This window comes from Malus domestica, chromosome 13, assembly GCF_042453785.1.
Source record: "Malus domestica chromosome 13, GDT2T_hap1".
NCBI lineage: Eukaryota > Viridiplantae > Streptophyta > Magnoliopsida > Rosales > Rosaceae > Malus > Malus domestica.
In genome coordinates this window covers 42,118,690-42,139,327 of record NC_091673.1, presented here as the reverse complement: position 1 = coordinate 42,139,327, position 20,638 = coordinate 42,118,690, and the positions used below count along the sequence as shown (strand labels likewise).

The following is a 20,638-nucleotide window of genomic DNA, read 5'->3' as shown; positions in this document are numbered from 1 at the left end:
ATTTACTTCCTTGACTTCTTCAATCTTCTGGTAAGGTAGTTTTGTATGGATGGTTATTCCCCGAACCTCTAAATTGCAGAAGATAGCTCTGCAATCCTTGCCTTCGTAGAAGAGCCTTCTTCCACAAGTCCTACCAAAGTCTTCGACATTATTGTGGTAGTTGATCCTGAAGCATACACCTATGATGATGAAGTGATGAAGAAAGCAGAAGCTGTGGGGAAGTCTGGGCTTGTGGATACCAGTGTAAGGGAAGATAGCTTTATATTTACAAGAAGAATCTACTGTTGCAATTAAAACTGCTCGGCTACTCCTCAATGCCAATAAGTCGTCAAACAAAAGTTGGAAGCAGTGCACCTTTCTGAGGATATTATAAAAATTGATTTCTCCTTGGCATATTATTTTCAACAGCAATTGGGACTTGAGAAGTCCATGCACCCAAGGAGTACACTTCTTCCTCCTCGAAGAAGAGTTCAGTGTGCAGGCTTGCCCGAGGGCGATAAAGGCCATTGAGAAGACAGCGCATGGTGGAAATTCCCTTGCCAGTCTCACAGGGAGATTGGGTTCCTGCAGCTCTAGGTGCCATTGAGTAAAGTTGAAGGAGACTGAGAAAGCAAAAGAGGATTTTCTGGAAATTATGAAGGTTCCGAAAATGCTGGGAAATTCTGGGAATTCAAAGGCTTGGAATGGCTATGGTATTTTGCTAAAGGGTTTAGGAAAAGATTATATAGCAAGTGGCCAATTAAAAGTGAAGTTCGTGGGTTAGTGCAAAGGTCTTGTTAACCAACAGTTGCTTAAATGGTGCAAGTTCTGAGCAAAAGGGTACTGATGTAAATTTAAACTAACCTAAATAATAGATTAATTTAAACCAAATTAAACTCACAAGCGCACGAATCAATTGTAATAATATATGCAAATACGAGGTCGATCCCACAGATATTGCTTTTAATACCAATTCAACCAGTTGATTATGTAAAATTACTTAACTAGGAAACAAATGATCAATTAATTGATTATAAAAATATAATTAAAAGTTCAACTTAAAATTAAACTAGGAATATGAATAACGAACACACAACAAATGTAAGTTTGAAAGAAATTAATGTGATGAAAGCATAAGGTTATGAATCCACCAATAACAAGCCTATTCCCTTTTCTTCAAACCAATTAGTATCCAATTACCATGCCAATATTTAAGGTTGTTCTTTCTAAGATATGAATTAATCCTTGGTCAGGCATCAACTCGTGTGCCTATACATGAAAACTATATCCTATTGGTTAGGCATACAGTTAAACACATACAAACCCATTAAGCACAGAAGAATTATGTCAACCAAGTAGGACTAGTTTGATATTGGTCATCCTCACTAGTTTGTCTACTCTTCTTAATCTTAGTTCCAATAAACCTAATTGATATTGGTCATCCTCTCAGATTTATCTCATTATCTAGAAACAAGTTCACAATGATGGCCAGTCACAACAACATTTGAAACTAGAATAGATTAAGCACAAAGATTAAGAACTAAACATGGCATGTGATCAGATAATAATCAACAAGAGACTTCGGGAATAATCATGTCATGGCTTCATCATAAACCTTAGAAAAGTAAATTAGTTCCACAGAATCATCCGCGAAATCACAAAAGAAATCATGGAAGAAAATACAACCCGAAAAAAAAACTGGTAACACACGCTAAGAATCCTTTTTGCACTTTTTACGACTTTTTCTCTCTGTCCGCCTTTTGAGACAACCTACGGCCCTTTTTATTTCCTCTAGTAAAACCCTGAAAAGTCTGATAAAAACTAACTAAAAAGAAAACAAACTCCTAAGTAATTAATGAAACAAACTAGGAAAGAGTCCTTTTTGACTTGGGAAATACGGCATCTGACTTGCACGCCAGATTTGGGGCCGATTTCTCTTCTGTAAAAATCTGTAAAAATATGGAAAACGTAGCTTTATCTCTTATATTTCCAGGCATCTATCGCACGTCACTAGGAAAAATCGGGAATGCCTCCAAATCTTCATTCTCCCATAGCTGTGAAATTCAGACGGGAAAGTTACTTCTGCGGGATTGATTTGTAAAACTGGAACGTTTGGCTCCATGAAAAATTACGAAATTTGGATACAATGATCTTCCACCTCTTAGCTTCCTTCTCCAATTAGCTTTGCATCAAAATTCCTCCAAAAAGTTGAATTATCCCCAAAAATGTTCTAAGTGCGCAGATTGGCTGAAACTGAGAAAATGAAGGTAATAAGGCTCTTTTATAATCAATTCCTTAACAAAACTTAGGGTTAATTAATATGAAAATATGATAAATAATGCACCTATCAAATACCCCCAAACTAAGCTTTTGCTAGTCCTCGAGCAAAACAAAAATAAAAGACAAGGAAAATAATAGACCTTCCAAAAAGTAGCCTCAAAGCAATCTAGAGATGGTCACCAAACTTAAGAGAATTAAACATTTTTCAAAATCAAATTAACCAAACCTTACACAACATTCTCAAGCATGATGAGTGACATAACCAATATCAATACAACTTACTCAACCCGGATAGGTATATGCAAACCAAAGCTTCCACTTCAAATCCTCTACCATGAATATCACTCACAGAGGAATCACACATTAACGGGCAAAGTGTTTCACTCAAATCATGATATGCAAAATAAAACCCCATAAGCTCGCTCTTCATATCATGTCTCCACTAATGTAAATCAATGCAACACCAAAGATCAAAGGTCTTAATAAGGGTTGTAACATTTGGCTAGGGTATGAGCTATCAAAGAATGGATAGGGAAAAACTAAAACTTAAGAAATACCAAGATCTCCTCATAATGTACTTTCGGTGGGTCCTCTGTTGAAACCTGAATTTCCTATTATTGGCGTCCAGGACTCATGTCATAAGGATGGAACAATTTCAAACTCTTATTTCATAACTTCTTTTGATATCTTTTCTTTTCTCTCTTTTTTTTTTTTTTTTTTTTTTTTTTTGGGAATAAATAACAATAACAAAATAATACTACACATGGTACCTCGGTACACACCACATCTTTGTTGTAGAACCCAACCTTTATCTTCATTGACGTCCCCTTGGTATTCCTTAAGCTATAGGGAATGGCTAATATAGGCTAAATGGTTAGGGATGAATGTGGGCGATGAAAGAAAAGGCATAAGTGTTTGGCTTCAAAAGGGTAACTAGGGATAATATAACATAAAGGGTTGGTTAGAAAGGCTCAAACGGTCCAAACATGGCCTTCATCATCTCCCTAATGTTGCATGACTTAGGATTTCGCCTCAAGAGATATTGAAGCAAGTTCTAGTGAATGATAATGCAATCATGAAACTCACAAGAAAGAATATGCAAGAGGCTCAAAATCTCACAAGGGTTCAATAAGTTTTCACTTAAAATCCACATATAATTCTCTAATAGGAGATAATCATACTGACATTGGTTATTGGTATAAAATAAACTTGAGAATGATCATGTAAGAATTAGATTAACCATATCAAGCAGTTGAACTTTCACATAAAAAGAACAAATTTTCAAATAAGTCAGTGACCTAAAAGAAAGCAACTTATTATCATTGACTTATGGAAGATCTAACAAAAGAAAACGACTCAAGAAAAAGAAAATCTTTTTGAATTTTTGACACTTTTTTATGATTTTTTTTAATTTTTTTTAATTTTTTTTTTTGTTTTTTTTTTTATAAGACTTAAATAAAAGACAAAACATAGCACAAATAACCAAAGGAAAATATCATATGCCAACAGAAGTTGCAAACAGCACGGTGCAAGTATGATAAACCACAAGCATTTCAACCTTTAGACAAAGATTCGATCATAACTTTTGACAGAAAAATCCGATTTTCATCATCTTTATATGGCTGGAAAGAAGACAAAAAATTGAAGAGGACAACGCGGGCAAAATCTTCAAATTCCTTTCCAAGACTATGTCGGATGTCTAAGGAGTGACAGATGACGGGGCTTCAAAATAGGCAACTTCTTTGATTTCGGGTAAAGTTGCATCCAAGTAATGCTTGAGACGATGCCCGTTAACCTTGAACAACTCTCCATTTTGCAGATTCTTGATTTCGATGGCACCATGAGGCATAACTTGAGTTACTTCGAATGGACCAATCCACTTAGAACGCAGTTTGCCTGGAAAAAGACAAAGTCTGGAGTTGTAGAGCAAAACTTTCTGACCAGGTACAAACTCCTTTCGAATAATGGCTTTGTCATGAAACTTTTTGGTGCGTTCCTTATAGATTTTGGCATTTTCATAGGCCTCGTTCAGCCATTCTTCAAGTTCATTTAACTGAAGATTTCCCTTCTCTCCTGCAGCTTGGTACTCAAAGTTCAACCTCTTGATAGCCCAATAAGCTCTATGCTCCAATTCGACAGGAAGATGACAAGCCTTGCCATACACCAAATGGAAAGGAGACATTCCAATAGGCGTTTTATATGCTGTTCTATACGCCCACAATGCATCACTGAGCTTGAGAGACCAATCTTTGCGCGATGCATTTACCGTTGTTTCTAAACTCTTCTTGATCTTGCGGCATCTCATTTCTCTTTGATATGTTGCCTAACCGTTGACACCGATCACAAGTAGAACAAAACAAATATGCATCCTTGAAGAGTGTAGGCCAGAAAAATCCACTTTGTAGAACTTTGGCAGCTGTCTTACTCGGCCCAAAGTGTCCTCCACATGCGTAACTATGGCAAAATTTCAGAATGCTTTCTTGTTCAGTAGCGGGCACACATCGTCTGATCACTTGATCTGAGCAGTATTTGTAGAGATATGGATCATCCCAGAAATAAAACTTCACTGTAGAGAGAAACTTCTTTCTGTGATGAGTGCTCATATCAGGTGGTAAGACTCCACGAACAAGGTAATTGGCGATGTCGGCATACCAAGGGACCACGTCATGAATGGCAAAAAGCTGTTCATCAAGAAAACTTTCATTTAAGGGCAGCACGTCTTCTTCTTCATCTTGGACATGTGGAAGGCGAGATAAGTGATCTGCTACTACATTCTCAGCTCCCTTCTTGTCTCGAATGTCCAAATCAAATTCTTGCAGGAGCAGCACCCACCGGATAAGGCGAGGTTTTGCATCTTTTTTTGCCAATAGGTACTTGAGTGCTCCATGATTAGTGTATACAATCACTTTTGAGCCAATGAGATACGATCGAAACTTCTCCAAAGCGAAGATTACAGCGAGCATCTCTTTCTCTGTGGTGGTGTAGTTCAACTGCGCATCATTCAAAGTTCGACTTGCATAGTAGATGACATGAGGAAGCTTCTCTTTTCTTTGTCCTAAAACAGCACCCACTGCATAATCACTAGCATCACACATTAGTTCAAAAGGCAAGCTCCAATTCGGAGCAATGATAATAGATGCAGAAGTGAGGAGTTGTTTCAAAGAATTAAAAGCATGTAAACAATCAGTATTAAAATCAAATGCAGTATCTTTGGCAAGAAGATTGCACAACGGACGACTAATCTTAGAGAAGTCTTTGATAAAGCGTCGATAAAATCCGGCATGTCCAAGGAAAGACCTCACTCCCTTCACAGATGTAGGGGGCGGCAATTTAGATATCAAATCGATCTTTGCCTTGTCAACTTCAATGCCCTTGCTCGATATTAAATGGCCTAACACAATTCCCTATTTAACCATAAATTGACATTTCTCCCAATTCAAAACAAGGTTAGTTTCTTTACATCTTTCCAACACCAATTTCAAATTTGCCAAACAATGATCAAAAGAAGAACCATAAACAGAGAAATCATCCATAAAGATTTCAATAATTCTTTCAACCATATCAGAAAAAATACTTATCATGCATCGTTGGAATGTAGATGGAGCATTGCATAAACCGAATGGCATGCGTCTATATGCAAAGGTTCCATAGGAGCATGTGAAAGTTGTCTTCTCTTGGTCCTCCGGAGCAATTGCAATTTGATTATAACCTGAGTAACCATCAAGAAGACAATAATGTGAGTGACCTGCTAGCCGTTCAATCATTTGATCAATAAAAGGTGAAGGAAAGTGATCTTTGCGAGTAGAAGAGTTTAATTTGCGATAGTCAGTGCACACTCTTCACCCAGTTGTCTGCATTGTTGGCACCAATTCATTGTCTTCATTCTTGACCACGGTGATTCCGGTTTTCTTTGGAACTACTTGAATCGGACTAACCCACTTGCTATCCGAAATCGGGTAAATCACACCAACGTCTAAGAGTTTCAAAATTTCTTTACGCACAACCTCCTTCATGTTGGGATTTAATCTTCGTTGTGCTTCGATGCTTGGCTTGGAATTCTCCTCCAAAAAGATTTGGTGCATACACATGGTTGGGCTTATGCCCTTGATATCTGCAATAGTCCATCCCAGAACCGTTTTATACTCTTTTAACACTTGTAACAGCTGCTCCTCTTCATAATTACTTAGGTCAGGTGCAATGATCACTGGAAGCGTCTTGGATTCACCAAGAAAAGCATACTTTAAGTGCTCAGGCAACAACTTAAGTTCCAATGCAGGAGCTTGCTCAATGGAAGGCAATATATGAGGTAACGCTGGTCCTAGAGGTTCCCATGCTTGCTGCCATCTTAGTGCATGAATGGGGGACGAGTTCAGAGCTGCAATTACGTCCATGGCTGCTTCTCCTTCCATATTGAACTCTGGGTATTCAATACATGTCTTCAACAAATCTGCCGAAACATTCTCCAAGAAGTTGGCATTGACAATAGGAGCAATAAGTTCGATGTTGCTGCACTCCTCTACATCCACTAGTAACTTAAGTGCTTCAAACATCTTGAATTCTATGGATTCTCCTTGAACTCGCAGCTTGAGTGTGCCTGCTTTGAAATCAATTAAAGCTCCAGCAGTTGCAAGGAAAGGACGACCAAGTAAGATAGGAATGTTTTGGTCTTCCTTCATATCAAGCACAAGGAAATCCGCTGGCAAGATGAATTGGTCTACTTTGATCAAAACATCCTCAACAAGGCCTTTGGGATAAGTCACTGATCGATCAGCCAATTGCAAAGAGACGGATGTTCTTCGTAGCTCTCCAATACCTAGTTGTTCATAAATAGAAAATGGCATGAGATTAACACTCGAACAAAGGTCTAAGAAAGCTTTATTAAATTTAAAATCACCAATAACACATGGGATAGTAAAACTCCCTGGATCTTGTAATTTTGGAGGCATCTTCGTGATCAAAACCTCGCTGCAACAATTGGTAAGCTCAATCTGCTCATGATCTGTAAACTTCCTCTTGTTTGTGCAGAGACCCTTCAAAAACTTTGCGTATGATGGAATTTGTGCTATAGCATCAAGTAAAGGAATGTTGATTTGAACCTTTTTAAATTGCTCCAGTATATCTAACATATTCTTGTCCTTTCTTTGCCTTTGAAATCTCTGCAGGAAAGGCATAGGAGGATCATAATTCGTCAACCTTGGAGCAGGAATAGGAGTAGCGAGTGGTGAAAAAGGTAGTGGAGCTGCTTCTTTGTCATTCACTTCTTGATCCTTTGGTTCTACGACTTCTTCCCTTCTATCATAAGGTTTACCACTCCTCAATATTCTAATGGCATTAACTTGCTCTTTGCCTCTTGGATTAGCTTCGGATTGACTTGGAAAACGCCCCGGTTCTCTTTCACTCATTGCAGCAGCGATTTGACCGACTTGTGCTTCCAATTTGCTAATGGCTTGACTATTAACTTGCTGCCCTTGCTGGAGAGCTTGCAAAACTTGCGAAACTTGCGAATTAGCTTGAGCCATTTGAGCAAAAGCTTCTTCCCAAGACGGTTTCTTGGTTTCTATAGGTGCTGCTCCTTGTTGCCATGACTTGGATCCTTGGTTAAAATTATTCTTCCAAGCTAAATTAGGATGCTCTCTCCACCCAGGATTATAAGTATTTGAGAAGGGGTCGTTTCGTTGACGATTAAACGCTTGACTTGATTAGCCACTTCAACTTCTGGACAAGTACCACTTTGTGGACAAAGATGAGTAGGATGAGTCTGAGTAGCACAAATCCCACACGGTTCTGCATTCCTGGATAACATAGTCACCACTACATCTAATTTCCTTGATAGTGCAGCCACCTCATTAGATGAACTTACTTCATATGCAGAATTCCGAGTTAACTCTCTATTATCCCATTGAGATGAATTTGCAACAACATTCTCAATGATAGTAGTAGCTTGATCTGGTTCTTTACCTAGTATATTCCCATCCGCTGCAGCATCCAATCTATGTCGACATTCATCACTCAAATGTTGGTAGAAGTATAAAATTAGTTGACATGGTAAAAACTGATGGTGTGGACAACTAATTATCAAAGCTTTAAATCTCTGCCATGCTTGAAAAAGTGGTTCTCCCTTGTTCTGCCTAAAGTGAAATATGTGATCCCTCAACCTCTGAGTTCTAGACTGAGTGTAAAACTTTTGAATGAACTTACTAGAAATTTGAGTCCAAGAGGTAATTGATCTCGCTGGCAGAGTCTTGAACCAAGTTCTAGCATCACCCGTGAGAGAAAACGGGAAAAGCTTTAGGCGAATGAACTCATCGGAGACGCCTTTAATATTCTATGTCCCACAGATATCCAAAAAGTTATCTACATGTTCACTAGCATCTTGATTCTCATCACTAGAAAACTTGGGCAACATGTTAATAACATAATCCTTAATCTCATAAGAAGTAGCAGCATCAAGTTCAGGATAAACAATGCATAATTGTCGAGAAGAAAATTACGGCATAGAGAAATCTTGAATAGTTCGGGGCACATCACCATTATTGCCGTTTGCAGCCATCTCTTCCTGTTTGTTCTTCTCCTTAGTCTTCTCTTCTCTCTGTTCCTTGCGAATTTGCCTAAGCTTTTGGTCAATCTCTGGTTCGAATTCCACAAGCGGACTGTTTGAGGAACGGGTAGCGATCATTCACCTGAAAGGAACCAAAGAATGATTTCAGTAATATGCTTACGAATGCGCTGCAGTAGAACTGATGATGATTAATACAACCAGCAATTAGTTTGAATGAACACAAAGAAAAAAGTGACCCAGAGAAGTCCAATTCCTAATAATACCCGGATTACACCACACCCACACGACTCCAACTAGCAAAAGGGGAATGAAAAGACACAGCCAACCTAGTGAGAAATTGATGTCGGTAAAAACAAAATTCCAATTGGAAGACTAGAAGACGCAGGATGAGAAAGGCAAGCTAAAAGCCAAAAGAAGAGGGTAGCTACGAGACAATGATAACCGAACAATAATAGTCAAACAAGGAGAAGTCTAATTGACAATTCAATTAGAGAATGCAACTAACGAATTTTTTTTTTATAATAATATAAAAACGAAAATAAGGTAAAGAACAAAACAAAGGTAAAAATAAAATAACAGAAAATAAAATTAATAAAATCAACTAAGTAAAGGGTAATCAACAAGCCGAGTTGGGATTAAGGGACAATCCCCGACAACGGCGCCAAAAACTTGATGTAAATTTAAACTAACCTAAATAATAGATTAATTTAAACCAAATTAAACTCGCAAGCGCACGAATCAATTGTAATAATATATGCAAATACGAGGTCGATCCCACAGAGATTGCTTTTAATACCAATTCAACCAGTTGATTACGTAAAATTACTTAACTAGGAAACAAATGATCAATTAATTGATTATAAAAAAATAATTAAAAGTTCAACTTAAAATTAAACTAGGAATATGAATAACGAACACACAACAAATGTAAGTTTGAAAGAAATTAATGTGATGAAAGCCAAAGGTTATGAATCCACCAATAACAAGCCTATTCCCTTTTCTTCAAACCAATTAGTATCCAATTACCATGCCAATATTTAAGGTTGTTCTTTCTAAGATATGAATTAATCCTTGGTCAGGCATCAACTCGTGTGCCTATACATGAAAACTATATCCTATTGGTTAGGCATACAGTTAAACACATACAAACCCATTAAGCATAGAAGAATTATGTCAACCAAGTAGGACTAGTTTGATATTGGTCATCCTCACTAGTTTGTCTACTCTTCTTACTCTTAGTTCCAATAAACCTAATTGATATTGGTCATCCTCTCAGATTTATCTCATTATCTAGAAACAAGTTCACAATGATGGCCAGTCACAAGAACATTTGAAACTAGAATAGATTAAGCACAAAGATTAAGAACTAAACATGGCATGTGATCAGATAATAATCAACAAGAGACTTCGGGAATAATCATGTCATGGCTTCATCGTAAACCTTAGAAAAGTAAATTAGTTCCACATAATCATCCACGAAATCACAAAAGAAATCATGGAAGAAAATACAACCCGAAAAAAAAACTGGTAACACACGCTAAGAATCCTTTCTGCACTTTTTACGACTTTTTCTCTCTGTCCGCCTTTTGAGACAACCTACGGCCCTTTTTATTTCCTCTAGTAAAACCCTGAAAAGTCTGATAAAAACTAACCTAAAAGAAAACAAACTCCTAAGTAATTAATGAAACAAACTAGGAAAGAGTCCTTTTTGACTTGGGAAATACGGCATCTGACTTGCACGCCAGATTTGGGGCCGATTTCTCTTCTGGAAAAATCTGTAAAAATATGGAAAACGTAGCTTTATCTCTTATCTTTCCAAGAATCTATCGTAAGTCACTAGGAAAAATCGGGAAAGCCTCCAAATCTTCATTCTCCCATAGCTGTGCAATTCAGACGGGAAAGTTACTTCTGCGGGATTGATTTGTAAAACTGGAAGGTTTGGCTCCATGAAAAATTACGAAATTTGGATACAATGATCTTCCACCTCTTAGCTTGCTTCTCCAATTAGCCTTGCATCAAAATTCCTCCAAAAATTTGAATTATCCCCAAAAATGTTCTAAGTGCACAGATTGGCTGAAACTGAGAAAATGAAAGTAATAAGGCTCTTTTATAATCAATTCCTTAACAAAACTTAAGGTTAATTAATATGAAAATATGATAAATAATGCACCTATCAGGTGCGACGGCTATTCAATTATTATTTACGCCTCGGTTTGCAGGCTCAACAAAGATTGAAGGGGGCACTGTTTGGGTTAATATTTGAACCTTGGGCTGCAAGTATGTGGAAGCCCAAAGATGCTGATTAAAAGAAAACTTGCCCGAAGCCCAGCATCAAGCCGAGAGACAAGTTGTCACCTTCCCATTAATGCATAGGCCATGTGCCTATGATTTAAAATGTCAAGTGATGGTGACTAACTCACAATCAGCCAAAAAGCACTTTTCAGTGGTAGCACAAATAAAAAGCTGATGACTCACTACCCTCCAAGTGCTTTTGGCAAGAGCAAAGTCATTGCAGTCGGGCTAATCTACCTATAAAAGGAGGAAGAGGCCCCAGAGACAAGGACACTTAACCAATCAAACAAACAAACATACAAACTCTGCTCTCAAGCCAAATTTGCATCCAAAAGCTGTAATCAGCCAAGATTTTAGTCCTTTTTAGGACCATTCCCTACAAAAGCCATCTTTTGTCTAGTTTAAAGCTCGGCTATCACTCCTAGTTGCGTAGTATCGATTCCCTTGTGTAAACTTGTTTATCATCCATCCCTTTTTAGCGAATAAACCTTGTAAACTGAAAAGAGAAGTGATTGCAAGAAGTTCAACCGTTCAACCTTACCCGACAAGGTGAAATCTTGCTCAAAACTCTTTGTTTGTTTTATAAGTTAATAGATCTACTACTTAATGTCTTCTCCAAGATGTATTCAAGTCATTTCCATCAATTTTCCCATTTTAAGAGTTCCGTTTGCATCCAGATCTGGTTAGTTTAATGGACATGCTATCATTAAAATCAATCAAGAACCAAGTGGACTCCCTCCATTCGAACATACAAGACTATGAATTGAAAGTCTTTGTTCACAAGGCAAGTAAAAGAACTTAATGTGGACTTAACCCGTCCATGACAATCCTTTGATAACAAGAAGTTTGAGTAACTTGGAGCGCAAGTAATTGGCTAAACACAATCCTGTTCTACATCTGCTATACTGAGATAGCAGTGGCACGCCTAGCAGTTGGTTAGTTTTGATTGTGAGCCTCAAGGCCTAAACAGAAGGCCCTACAAAGGCACCTTTCAAAACTAACTATATCCTCTTCTTGTAACACATTAGTAGGCAAGAGCTTGACTACATATCCAAAGTGCCAATCCCTTGGGGAGCTGTGCTAAGAGCCGAGGAGCCCTCTTCGGAGAAATCTTCGCCCGAACAATAATGTCGGTGAAGTAATTTTTGTGACCTCAAAAACGAGTGCCATATGGCTTTTGGAACAAGATTCTTTGTCGAACTTCTTGTTTCTTCCTCTTTTCCCAATTGCAAGACCGAAATGCATATTCAGGTGAGGAATAACTATAATGATATAAGCTCATGAAGTACCGTTGTTCTTTTCTTGCAGTTACCTTATGCTGACTTGCTCTTTCCATCTTTTATTTCTCAATCAAACAGGTTCATCTTCTCTTCCACCTAATGATGAAGATAAGAATGACGGAGATAAGAATTAAAATAAACCACTCAACAGTAAGATAAGGCATGGAAACTTCCACCCACAGCATACGTACTTTGTCAAACGCCAGCACCAAAACAAGTTACTTCCTTATTTAAAATCATGAATCATGGTTAATGTAGATAAAAAAGGACATCAGAGGCTGGGAAAAGAATCTATTACTAGCAGCTTCGTCAGGATGTCCTCAAAGTTCACTCTACGAAATCTAGATAAGTTACTTCTTCTGCAGGCTGAGAAAAGAAAGTTACTTATTATCTCAACTATGCAATTGTTTCCAAGAGCACCAACTTTAAAACAACTATGCTATTGAAAATCTAGAGACAATATAAACTTCCAGTAAGTTGGCCTTGTGCTTGGTATTACATGTACTGAAGATTTATTAATAACTGAGCCAACCAGAACAAAATCCTATATGTCCTGGTAAAATGGTTAACATCTGGTATCCGTATCCCCTACATCTCCTCCTAGCTCTGTCATCAGATCTTGCAACTTGTTCAAGACCACATTCAGTGCATTCAATTCTGTTCTTAGCTCAAATGGTTTAAGGCTAGCGGCTCAGAGACTCTTCTTCGTCTTTAATCTCAATATAGTTGAATAATTAAAATTACTCAAGCAAAAGGTTAAGAATATTAATCAAAAGAATGAAAACAAACTCAAAGAGAACAAAATACAATCAAATATACTACATTTGAAAAAACACTGTTTCCATTTGATATCATGAATTGAATTAGTTGAAGCTGAGAGAAGAGGGTGTAATCTGAGCTAATTAGTTGATTCGGTGAATCTGCTCGATGCCTCGTGCTAATGATCTGGATTATTTTCAGTATGACTTTGATTAGAGATACCACAGGATGCACAAGTTGGTTAATTAAAGTGGTCAAGTGAACCCGGAAGCTCATATTTATTTCTCAGTGACAATTTTGCACTCAGAATTTCTGAAATTAACAGGCATTACTTAAATACCCTGTTTTTCTTTCTGATTATCCCATTAGGTCAATAAACAGAAGAAAAAAAATAGTAACGTAGAAGGAACAATGTAACAAATTAATATTATAACCAAAAAGTATAACTAGCTACTAAATAATCATCCCTCCCTAACAAATTTGGCAAGATTACATCCGCCAGCAACAAAACAGAGCAGAGATGACATTAATCGGAGAAGTTAATGATTATGATAAGGTTGCCTCCCTCATTGTCATCCCCATCAAATCATCAGAAAATGGAAGATCATCGTCTTCATCATTTTTAGCAAAACGCATTAAGAAGTGCAAGTTGATCATAAAGACCCAAAATACAAACACCATTTCCCTAACAACCTTTACTAGCCGTCACACACCTGAAATTACTAATATGAGAAGCAAGCTTCGATATTTCTTCATCACTCTCATCAAAACCTGCACAACCCCGGGCATCCAGAAACACAAGGTCTATGCAGCCTCACAGAATGGCAACAATATCATCCCGACTAAGCTGATCACAGTTCCTCAGAGTTAAGTACTTAATATTAGGCACGAACTTGACAATTAACTTTAACTCATCTATACAAGGCCATCCTACCAAACCTAAAGCACAAAAGTTCTTGCAGTGAATGATGATCTGTTCAAAGATTTTCTCAAGATTAAATTGGCCTTCCAAATACAACTCCTCCAAAATTTTCCACTTGCATATGAGTTCTGGAAATAGGCGGGAATTATCATCAAATAGCTTTTCGGCCAAAGACAAAGACTTGAGGCCAGGACACCTGAAAACAAAATTAAGGCAATTTAAGCACAACAACAAACAACAAAACAAAGTAGATTAAAAAATATATGGAGTTGGAGATGCAGCGACCTTGCCTCGTTGGCCTCTTCTGTTAAACAACCCCATACTTGAGCGTGGCCCCCGTTTAATTATTTGAATCTTGTAATTGCAGGAGAGTGGACGGATAGAGATTAGAAAGAGAGAGAGAGAGCACGCGGGGAGGGAGAAGCTGGAAACGTTCGTTTGCCCTTCAATTTCTCTTGTCATCTCCCGCTTTGAGGCAGTGATTTTTTTACGTTTTCTTGCTGTCTTTTCCATCCGTACAATTTATCTCGTCGTTTGGTCGAGGGGCTTGAAAGTCCCAGGAGATTTAGTCCAACTAGTCAAGTTTGTTATATTACCCTACTTGTGGATACATATGTAATCTACGAACATTAAACAAAAGTAGTGTACTGGTCGATTCGATGTATTAATGAAATATTATTATTGCTTCTAATAAAGTATTTTTATTTATATTATGCCCTCCGTGGTATGGTTTTTTGGGTTAACCCCTCCATGCACGCCGGGTGATTTTCAAATCTCTCCCACATACGTTGTAATGCTCATAAGTGTATTTTTGATCTCATCCAACATTTTGTTCATCTATTATTAACTTGCCTCAATCCCCTTAATTTGTAGCTTGGAAGTTTCTCACCAAATATAGCCTTAATTTCTGTTGTCTTCTGCTTTTCCATATATAATAGGTTGAGAGTTCCACATTGCTTTGTTGTAGATGGAGGTTCAAAGAAGGTGGGAGGATTTACACATTGACTGCCTTGTGAATGTTTTTGGAAGAGTCTGCGTAGCGTCACTGGTCTGTGGTGTCCCTTTTGTATGCAAGTCATGGTTCAGAGCAACCCTCGAATTCAATATGAAATTAAAATGTGTAAATGTTCCACCACTGGTTTGATAGAGTTTGTCATCAACCGTAGCAAGGGTAAAGTTACTACTCTCAAGCTTCTTAAATGGTGCATTGAAGAAGCCTTGATCTTTGTTGCGGATTCGTATGTTCTATTCTCAAGATTATTTTAACTGTGATTTACTGGATCTTGGTCTCTTGGGGTGCGAAAGTGGCATGGGGAATCACTGTTGGAGAACAATTCAGAAATAAATAAAATAATAGAACTCGAAATGGTAGAATATTTATTAATCAAAATACTTGTTGTGCAGAATGAAATACAGAAATAAATACAAGAATATCAATGGTACTAATGTGATTACAGAAGGTAGAGGCTAGCGTAATAGCTATGTCTTTCGAACAGTATTTCCGTCCCACTCTTGTGCTTGTGGTTCAACAACGTCTACTCAACCATAATTCAACTACCTAATTCTACAACCCGCACTGGATTCTAGAATTGTAGCAAATTTGCTTTGTGTGCTTACTCTCTGGAAATTTTGTACAGAAGAAAGGAGGAAAAAAAAGATGATTTGGAATGGAACTGAGGACTCCAGTTATATAGGCTCTTTCATACCTCTTCAAATACCTTTTGGATGTATCTGAAGCTATACAACTCTTTCCAAAGAGTTGTATCTATTAATCAAAACGTTTTTAATTAATTTTAATTAAAAACTTAATTCGAAAATTAAAACTAATTGATCAGATTAATTTTAATTATTAGGCCCCAAGTGCCCCAAGGCCCAAGGCCCTTGTCTTGATTAATTAATACTAATTTATATTAATATTATGGTATAATCATCAAGCCTAACCCACACAATTGGTGGCCCAAGGCCCTTGTCTTGATTAATTAATATTGTTGATGCACAAAACCGGAGGTCTTGGAACAATGTAAATCCGACCGTGAATCTGCAAGAAATGTAAATAACACAAGATGTATCGTGGTTCACCCGAAGGTTTGGGCTACGTCCACACTGATATTGTATTTCTCTATTTGTGAGCGGATTGAGAGGGAGAGAGAGCTTCCTTATGTGAGGATGAGCTTCTCTGAATATGAGAGGGGATGTGAGGCTCTCTGGGGGTAAGGAGGCTTGCCTTAATTGTGAGGGTGAGGAGTCACTTTTATAGAATAAGGGCTCCTCACTTATTACATATTTGCCCTTCCTTTATTACGTAATTACATTTAAGTCCCCTAAGTATTTATACGAGATCTAAATACGGAGGCCCTAAGTATGGTACAAACAGTACTCCCCCAAGTCTTCAGTCAAGAGAGTCTTTTGGCCGGAGACTTGAAATTCAGTCCATGTGTGGGCCGAAGTAACTAGATGTCGTCTAGGACTGATACTCGATACGAGACGGTGCTCAATCTGAAATGATGCTCAACTAGAAGTAGCGCATGTTGCGAGGCTACTATGCTTGTGTTGCCTTGGTTGGCTCGGCTTGTGGCGTTGAAGGTGAGGGAGTCCCTTTTATAGAATAAGGGCTCGCTCCTCATTACAAAAATGATGGGTTAGAGTTGGTGCTCACGGCGAGGTGGTTGCTCAGCTGGCAGCGATGCTCTCTAATGATGGTAAGGGAGTCCCTTTTATAAAATAAGGGCTCGCTCCTCAGTACAATAATGGGTTAGGCGTGATGCTCGCGACGATGTGGTTGCTCAATTGGCGGCGATGCTCTCTAATAAAGGTGAGGGAGTCCCTTTTATAAAATAAGGGCTCGCTCCTCAATACATGAATAATGGGTGCTCTCTAATGAAAGTGAGGGAGTCCCTTTTATAGAATAAGGGCTCGCTTTTCAATACATAAATAATGGGTTAAGTCCCCCAAGTATATTTCATGAGGCCTAGTTGAGGCCCAATATATGGTGTATAGTGTAGTCCCCCAAGTCTTCAATCAATAGAGTATGTTGGCTGGAGACTTCAAATTGAATCCATGTATGGGCCGAAGTGGCGGTTATTCGGAGACGGTATTTGTATACCTTGCACTGAAGCTTGTAGGTGAAGCTTTGCAAGTGAAGCTTTGAAGCTGGAGCTCTATAAATGAAGCTTTTGAAGCTAGAGCTTTTGTAAATGAAGCTTTTGAAGCTAGAGCTCTGTAAATGAAGTTTTTGAAGCTAGAGATTTTGTAAATAAAGCTTTTAAAGCTAGAGCTCTGTAAATGAAGCTTTTGAGGCTGATTGACATGAGTGATGCTCATGAATGTACATGCTGATTGATATGAGTGATGCTCATGAATGTTTATGTATGATTGATATGAGTAATGCTCATGTATAATTTTGAAGTAGTGGACGTACTTTTGATCACCTGATTGGTGATAATAGCAGTAGGGTGCTGAATAATTTTGGAGTATTGGACGTACTTTTGATCACCTGGTTGGTAATAAGGTGATAATAGTGGCAGGGTGCCAAATAAATTTGGAGAACTGGGCTACTTTTGATCACCTGGTTGGTGGTAATAGCGGCAGGCTGCCGAATAATTTTGGAGTATTGGGCGTACTTTTGATCATCTGGTTGGTGGTAATAGCGGCAGGCTGCCAAATAATTTTTGTAGTATTGGACGTACTTTTAATTACCTGGTTGGTGATAATAGAGCACACCACTTCAAATTCTTTCAAATGTTTGTTCGGATCCTCCATGGACAGCCCATGGAACTTTGGAATGTGGTGGAGCAAACTTGACTTTAACTCGAACTCTTCGGTTTTACCTTGAGCAGCCATGGGATATTGGATACACAATGGTGCAGCATTATCCAAACCCGAGGCGGCAAGCTCCTTGAGCGTACGGTTGTCCATGGCTATACCTTGCTCTTCTCCACCCACTTGTGTCGTGGCCTTCTCTTCAACCTCAACTTCTTGCTCTTCTAATTCAGGCTCGGGACTAGGAGGATTAGACTCATGCAATTTCTTTTTCCTTCTCAAAGTCCTCTCAAAATCACCGTCAAAGTTGGAGATATGCTCACGAACAGGTTGTGAGCTACAGGTCATAAACTAGTACCTAAAAACAAAGAAAACAAAACAAATCAGCAACTTAAACAGAAACTTAAACAAAATACAATAATTCGAAAGAAAACAATCCAAGAGATTAGCAAAGTTGCTAATCCCCGGCAACGGCGCCAAAAATTTGATGCGAAATATATAAGCACACAAATTAAACCCTCTTTTTATCAATTGTAGTAAAGTATGTAAGTAGGGATCGTTCTAGGCCGGGGATTAGGAGGGATTGCTAAATCACTTGGAAACTGACTTGAAAACGTAAAAACAAAGTTTAAAACACTAACTAGACTCAAAGAATGCAAAACTATACTTTAAAACACTAAAACAAACCAAAAGACTCAAAACAGCCCCTAAACACTCAAAACTACCTTAAACACACAATCTGGGCAGTTTTGGGACTCTAACACAAACTTGGACGAATTTTGGTTTTCTAATGAACTAAAACACTTAAAAACATAATCTAAGACAAGTTCTAATTAATATGACTCAAAGAAATAAGATGGGGTTGATTTTGGACGAAAATGATTCAATTAAGACAAGAACAAAGTAAACAAATTCTTAGACAAATTTAAGTGAATCAAAACAGATTGTAAAATGAATTTGAATGAAACTTATGGATGGAAGGCTAGCTAGGAGGTTCTTCTCCACACATGTCACACTTGCATACAAAACGATTTCCAGTTGCTTTTCGATAAGCTATGAATACTCAACGCCCCAAATTAACCGTGAATTGCACTAATTAACCCTCAGTTTTTCCACAAGTTATTGGATTGGATGATTGCATACGACAACCCAAAACATTCCCTACAAGTTCCCTACATGAATTGCATAATAGAGATACAAGCACGAATCATTAAGTTCTATGAAAAACATAAGCATTGACGAGGCACTCGTTACTATGATTTGCATGAAACTTATGCCAAGAATTTACTTAACGTGATTGTGACTAGCAACCTTCACTACTTGTGAATATAAGTTCATAACGATTAGGTGAAACTCCCTTATATTCTAGCGTTAAATTCATGCATGAAAATTAAGCGTGCACTCTCAACCAACGTACACAAATCATTTTTTATACGATCGGATAAGTAAATTGAATTCACAACTTATGAATCACAACTGGATGTAATCAAATCATATTGCAAGTATGAACATGGTTTCGAATCACCCCCTAACTAAGAGGGGTTTAGTTCCTCATACTCACAAAGCAAAGATACATAAAATTAGACATTAAAATCAAAGGAAAGAAAACACCTAAAATGCTCCAACTTGGGTAGCAAGTGCATCCAAGAATTCTCCTTTGCTTGCTTGTGGCAGATTGCTTTGTGGACGGATTTTTGGGTAGTTTTATGATGTAGAATGGATGGGGAATGGTATGGAAAGGTTTAGGGTAAGTGTGGAGGAGTGTTTGAGGGTTGGAGGGTGGTGGAGAACTAGGCAAAGAGGGTGGAAGAAGGTGGAGTGGCTGTTATGTTTTCTAGGCACTAGAATGGTGTTTTTGGGGTGTTTTGCTACCTAGGGTGAGTATGGACGAATTTCTGTGATGAATGGTGAATATGAGAGTGTGAACCCTTTGCCAAGGGGTGTAAACATGTATATATAGGCCCCAAAAACCTTAGAGAATCAGGTTAGGCTAGGGAGAATGCATGGCAAAGAGTGTATGTGGTGTGCAATGGTCCAAGGGTGAAAATGAAGTGATGATGCAAAGTGTGAAGGGTAAAATGGAGTGGTCTTGTAGCTAGGGGGCATGAATGATTGTGTACATTGCATAGAGATGGAAAGGGAGGTGAAAATGTGTCAATAAATGGGTCAAAGGTGCAGCAACATGTGGTACACAAGGCATGGGATTCCAAATGTGAATGATGGAGCATCAATTGGTGCATGATATGGTTGTGAAAGTTGTATAAAATTTTGTGGGTGAAGGGAACAAGAGGTATCAAGCAATTAAGTGTAATAATTAAATGAATTGAAGCATGAAATCAGAAATTATCTAGGGGACAAGAGTGATCAAGCATGGCATGGGAATCCAAAGGGAATTCTATGTTATTTTGCATGGCAATGAAGGCAAGTTGGGGTGACAAATTTTTGGGCTGAGTTCTTCATCTTTTGGACCATAATTCTTCACATTCTTGGCCTCTTTAGTTCTCAAATTCGTCCATCCACTTTGGCCCAAATATGTGACATGCATTCCAAGCTCCATTTTGCTCCAAAATGCTCCAAAATGCATATTCTTGCCTACTTTGTCCATAAAATCTGAAAACACACGAAAATGAATTTAAACATTAAAATAACTAAGGAAACACGACATAAATGCACAAGAACAAGCCAACTAAGTCGCATAAATATGCTCCTATCAATGCTCATGAATGTTTATGTATGATTGATATGAGTAATGCTCATGTATAATTTTGAAGTAGTGGACGTACTTTTGATCACCTGATTGGTGATAAT

The 20,638-nt window shown here is 38.0% G+C and overlaps 1 protein-coding gene and 1 non-coding gene across 2 annotated transcripts; one reads left to right on the top strand and one right to left on the bottom strand.

Annotated features, from left to right (window-relative positions):
• Positions 1-5,634: 5,634 nt before the first annotated feature.
• On the bottom strand, positions 5,635-9,207 carry LOC139190297 (uncharacterized). The gene is made up of 2 exons (XM_070810315.1): positions 9,082-9,207; positions 5,635-8,939 (listed from the first exon to the last, which is right to left on the bottom strand). The coding sequence occupies exon 2, from the start codon at positions 7,776-7,778 to the stop codon at positions 6,099-6,101; it is 1,680 nt and encodes a 559-aa protein (XP_070666416.1). The 5' UTR covers positions 7,779-8,939; positions 9,082-9,207; the 3' UTR covers positions 5,635-6,098.
• Positions 8,310-8,416, top strand: LOC114821871 (small nucleolar RNA R71). The gene has a single exon (XR_003769708.2). It is a non-coding gene; the product is annotated as a small nucleolar RNA R71 (small nucleolar RNA).
• Positions 9,208-20,638: the final 11,431 nt, after the last annotated feature.

Coding starts and splice junctions, on each gene's coding strand:
- LOC139190297 (XM_070810315.1), bottom strand. CDS start 7,778: ATGGCTCAAGCTAATTCGCAAGTTTCGCAAGTTTTGCAAGCTCTCCAG.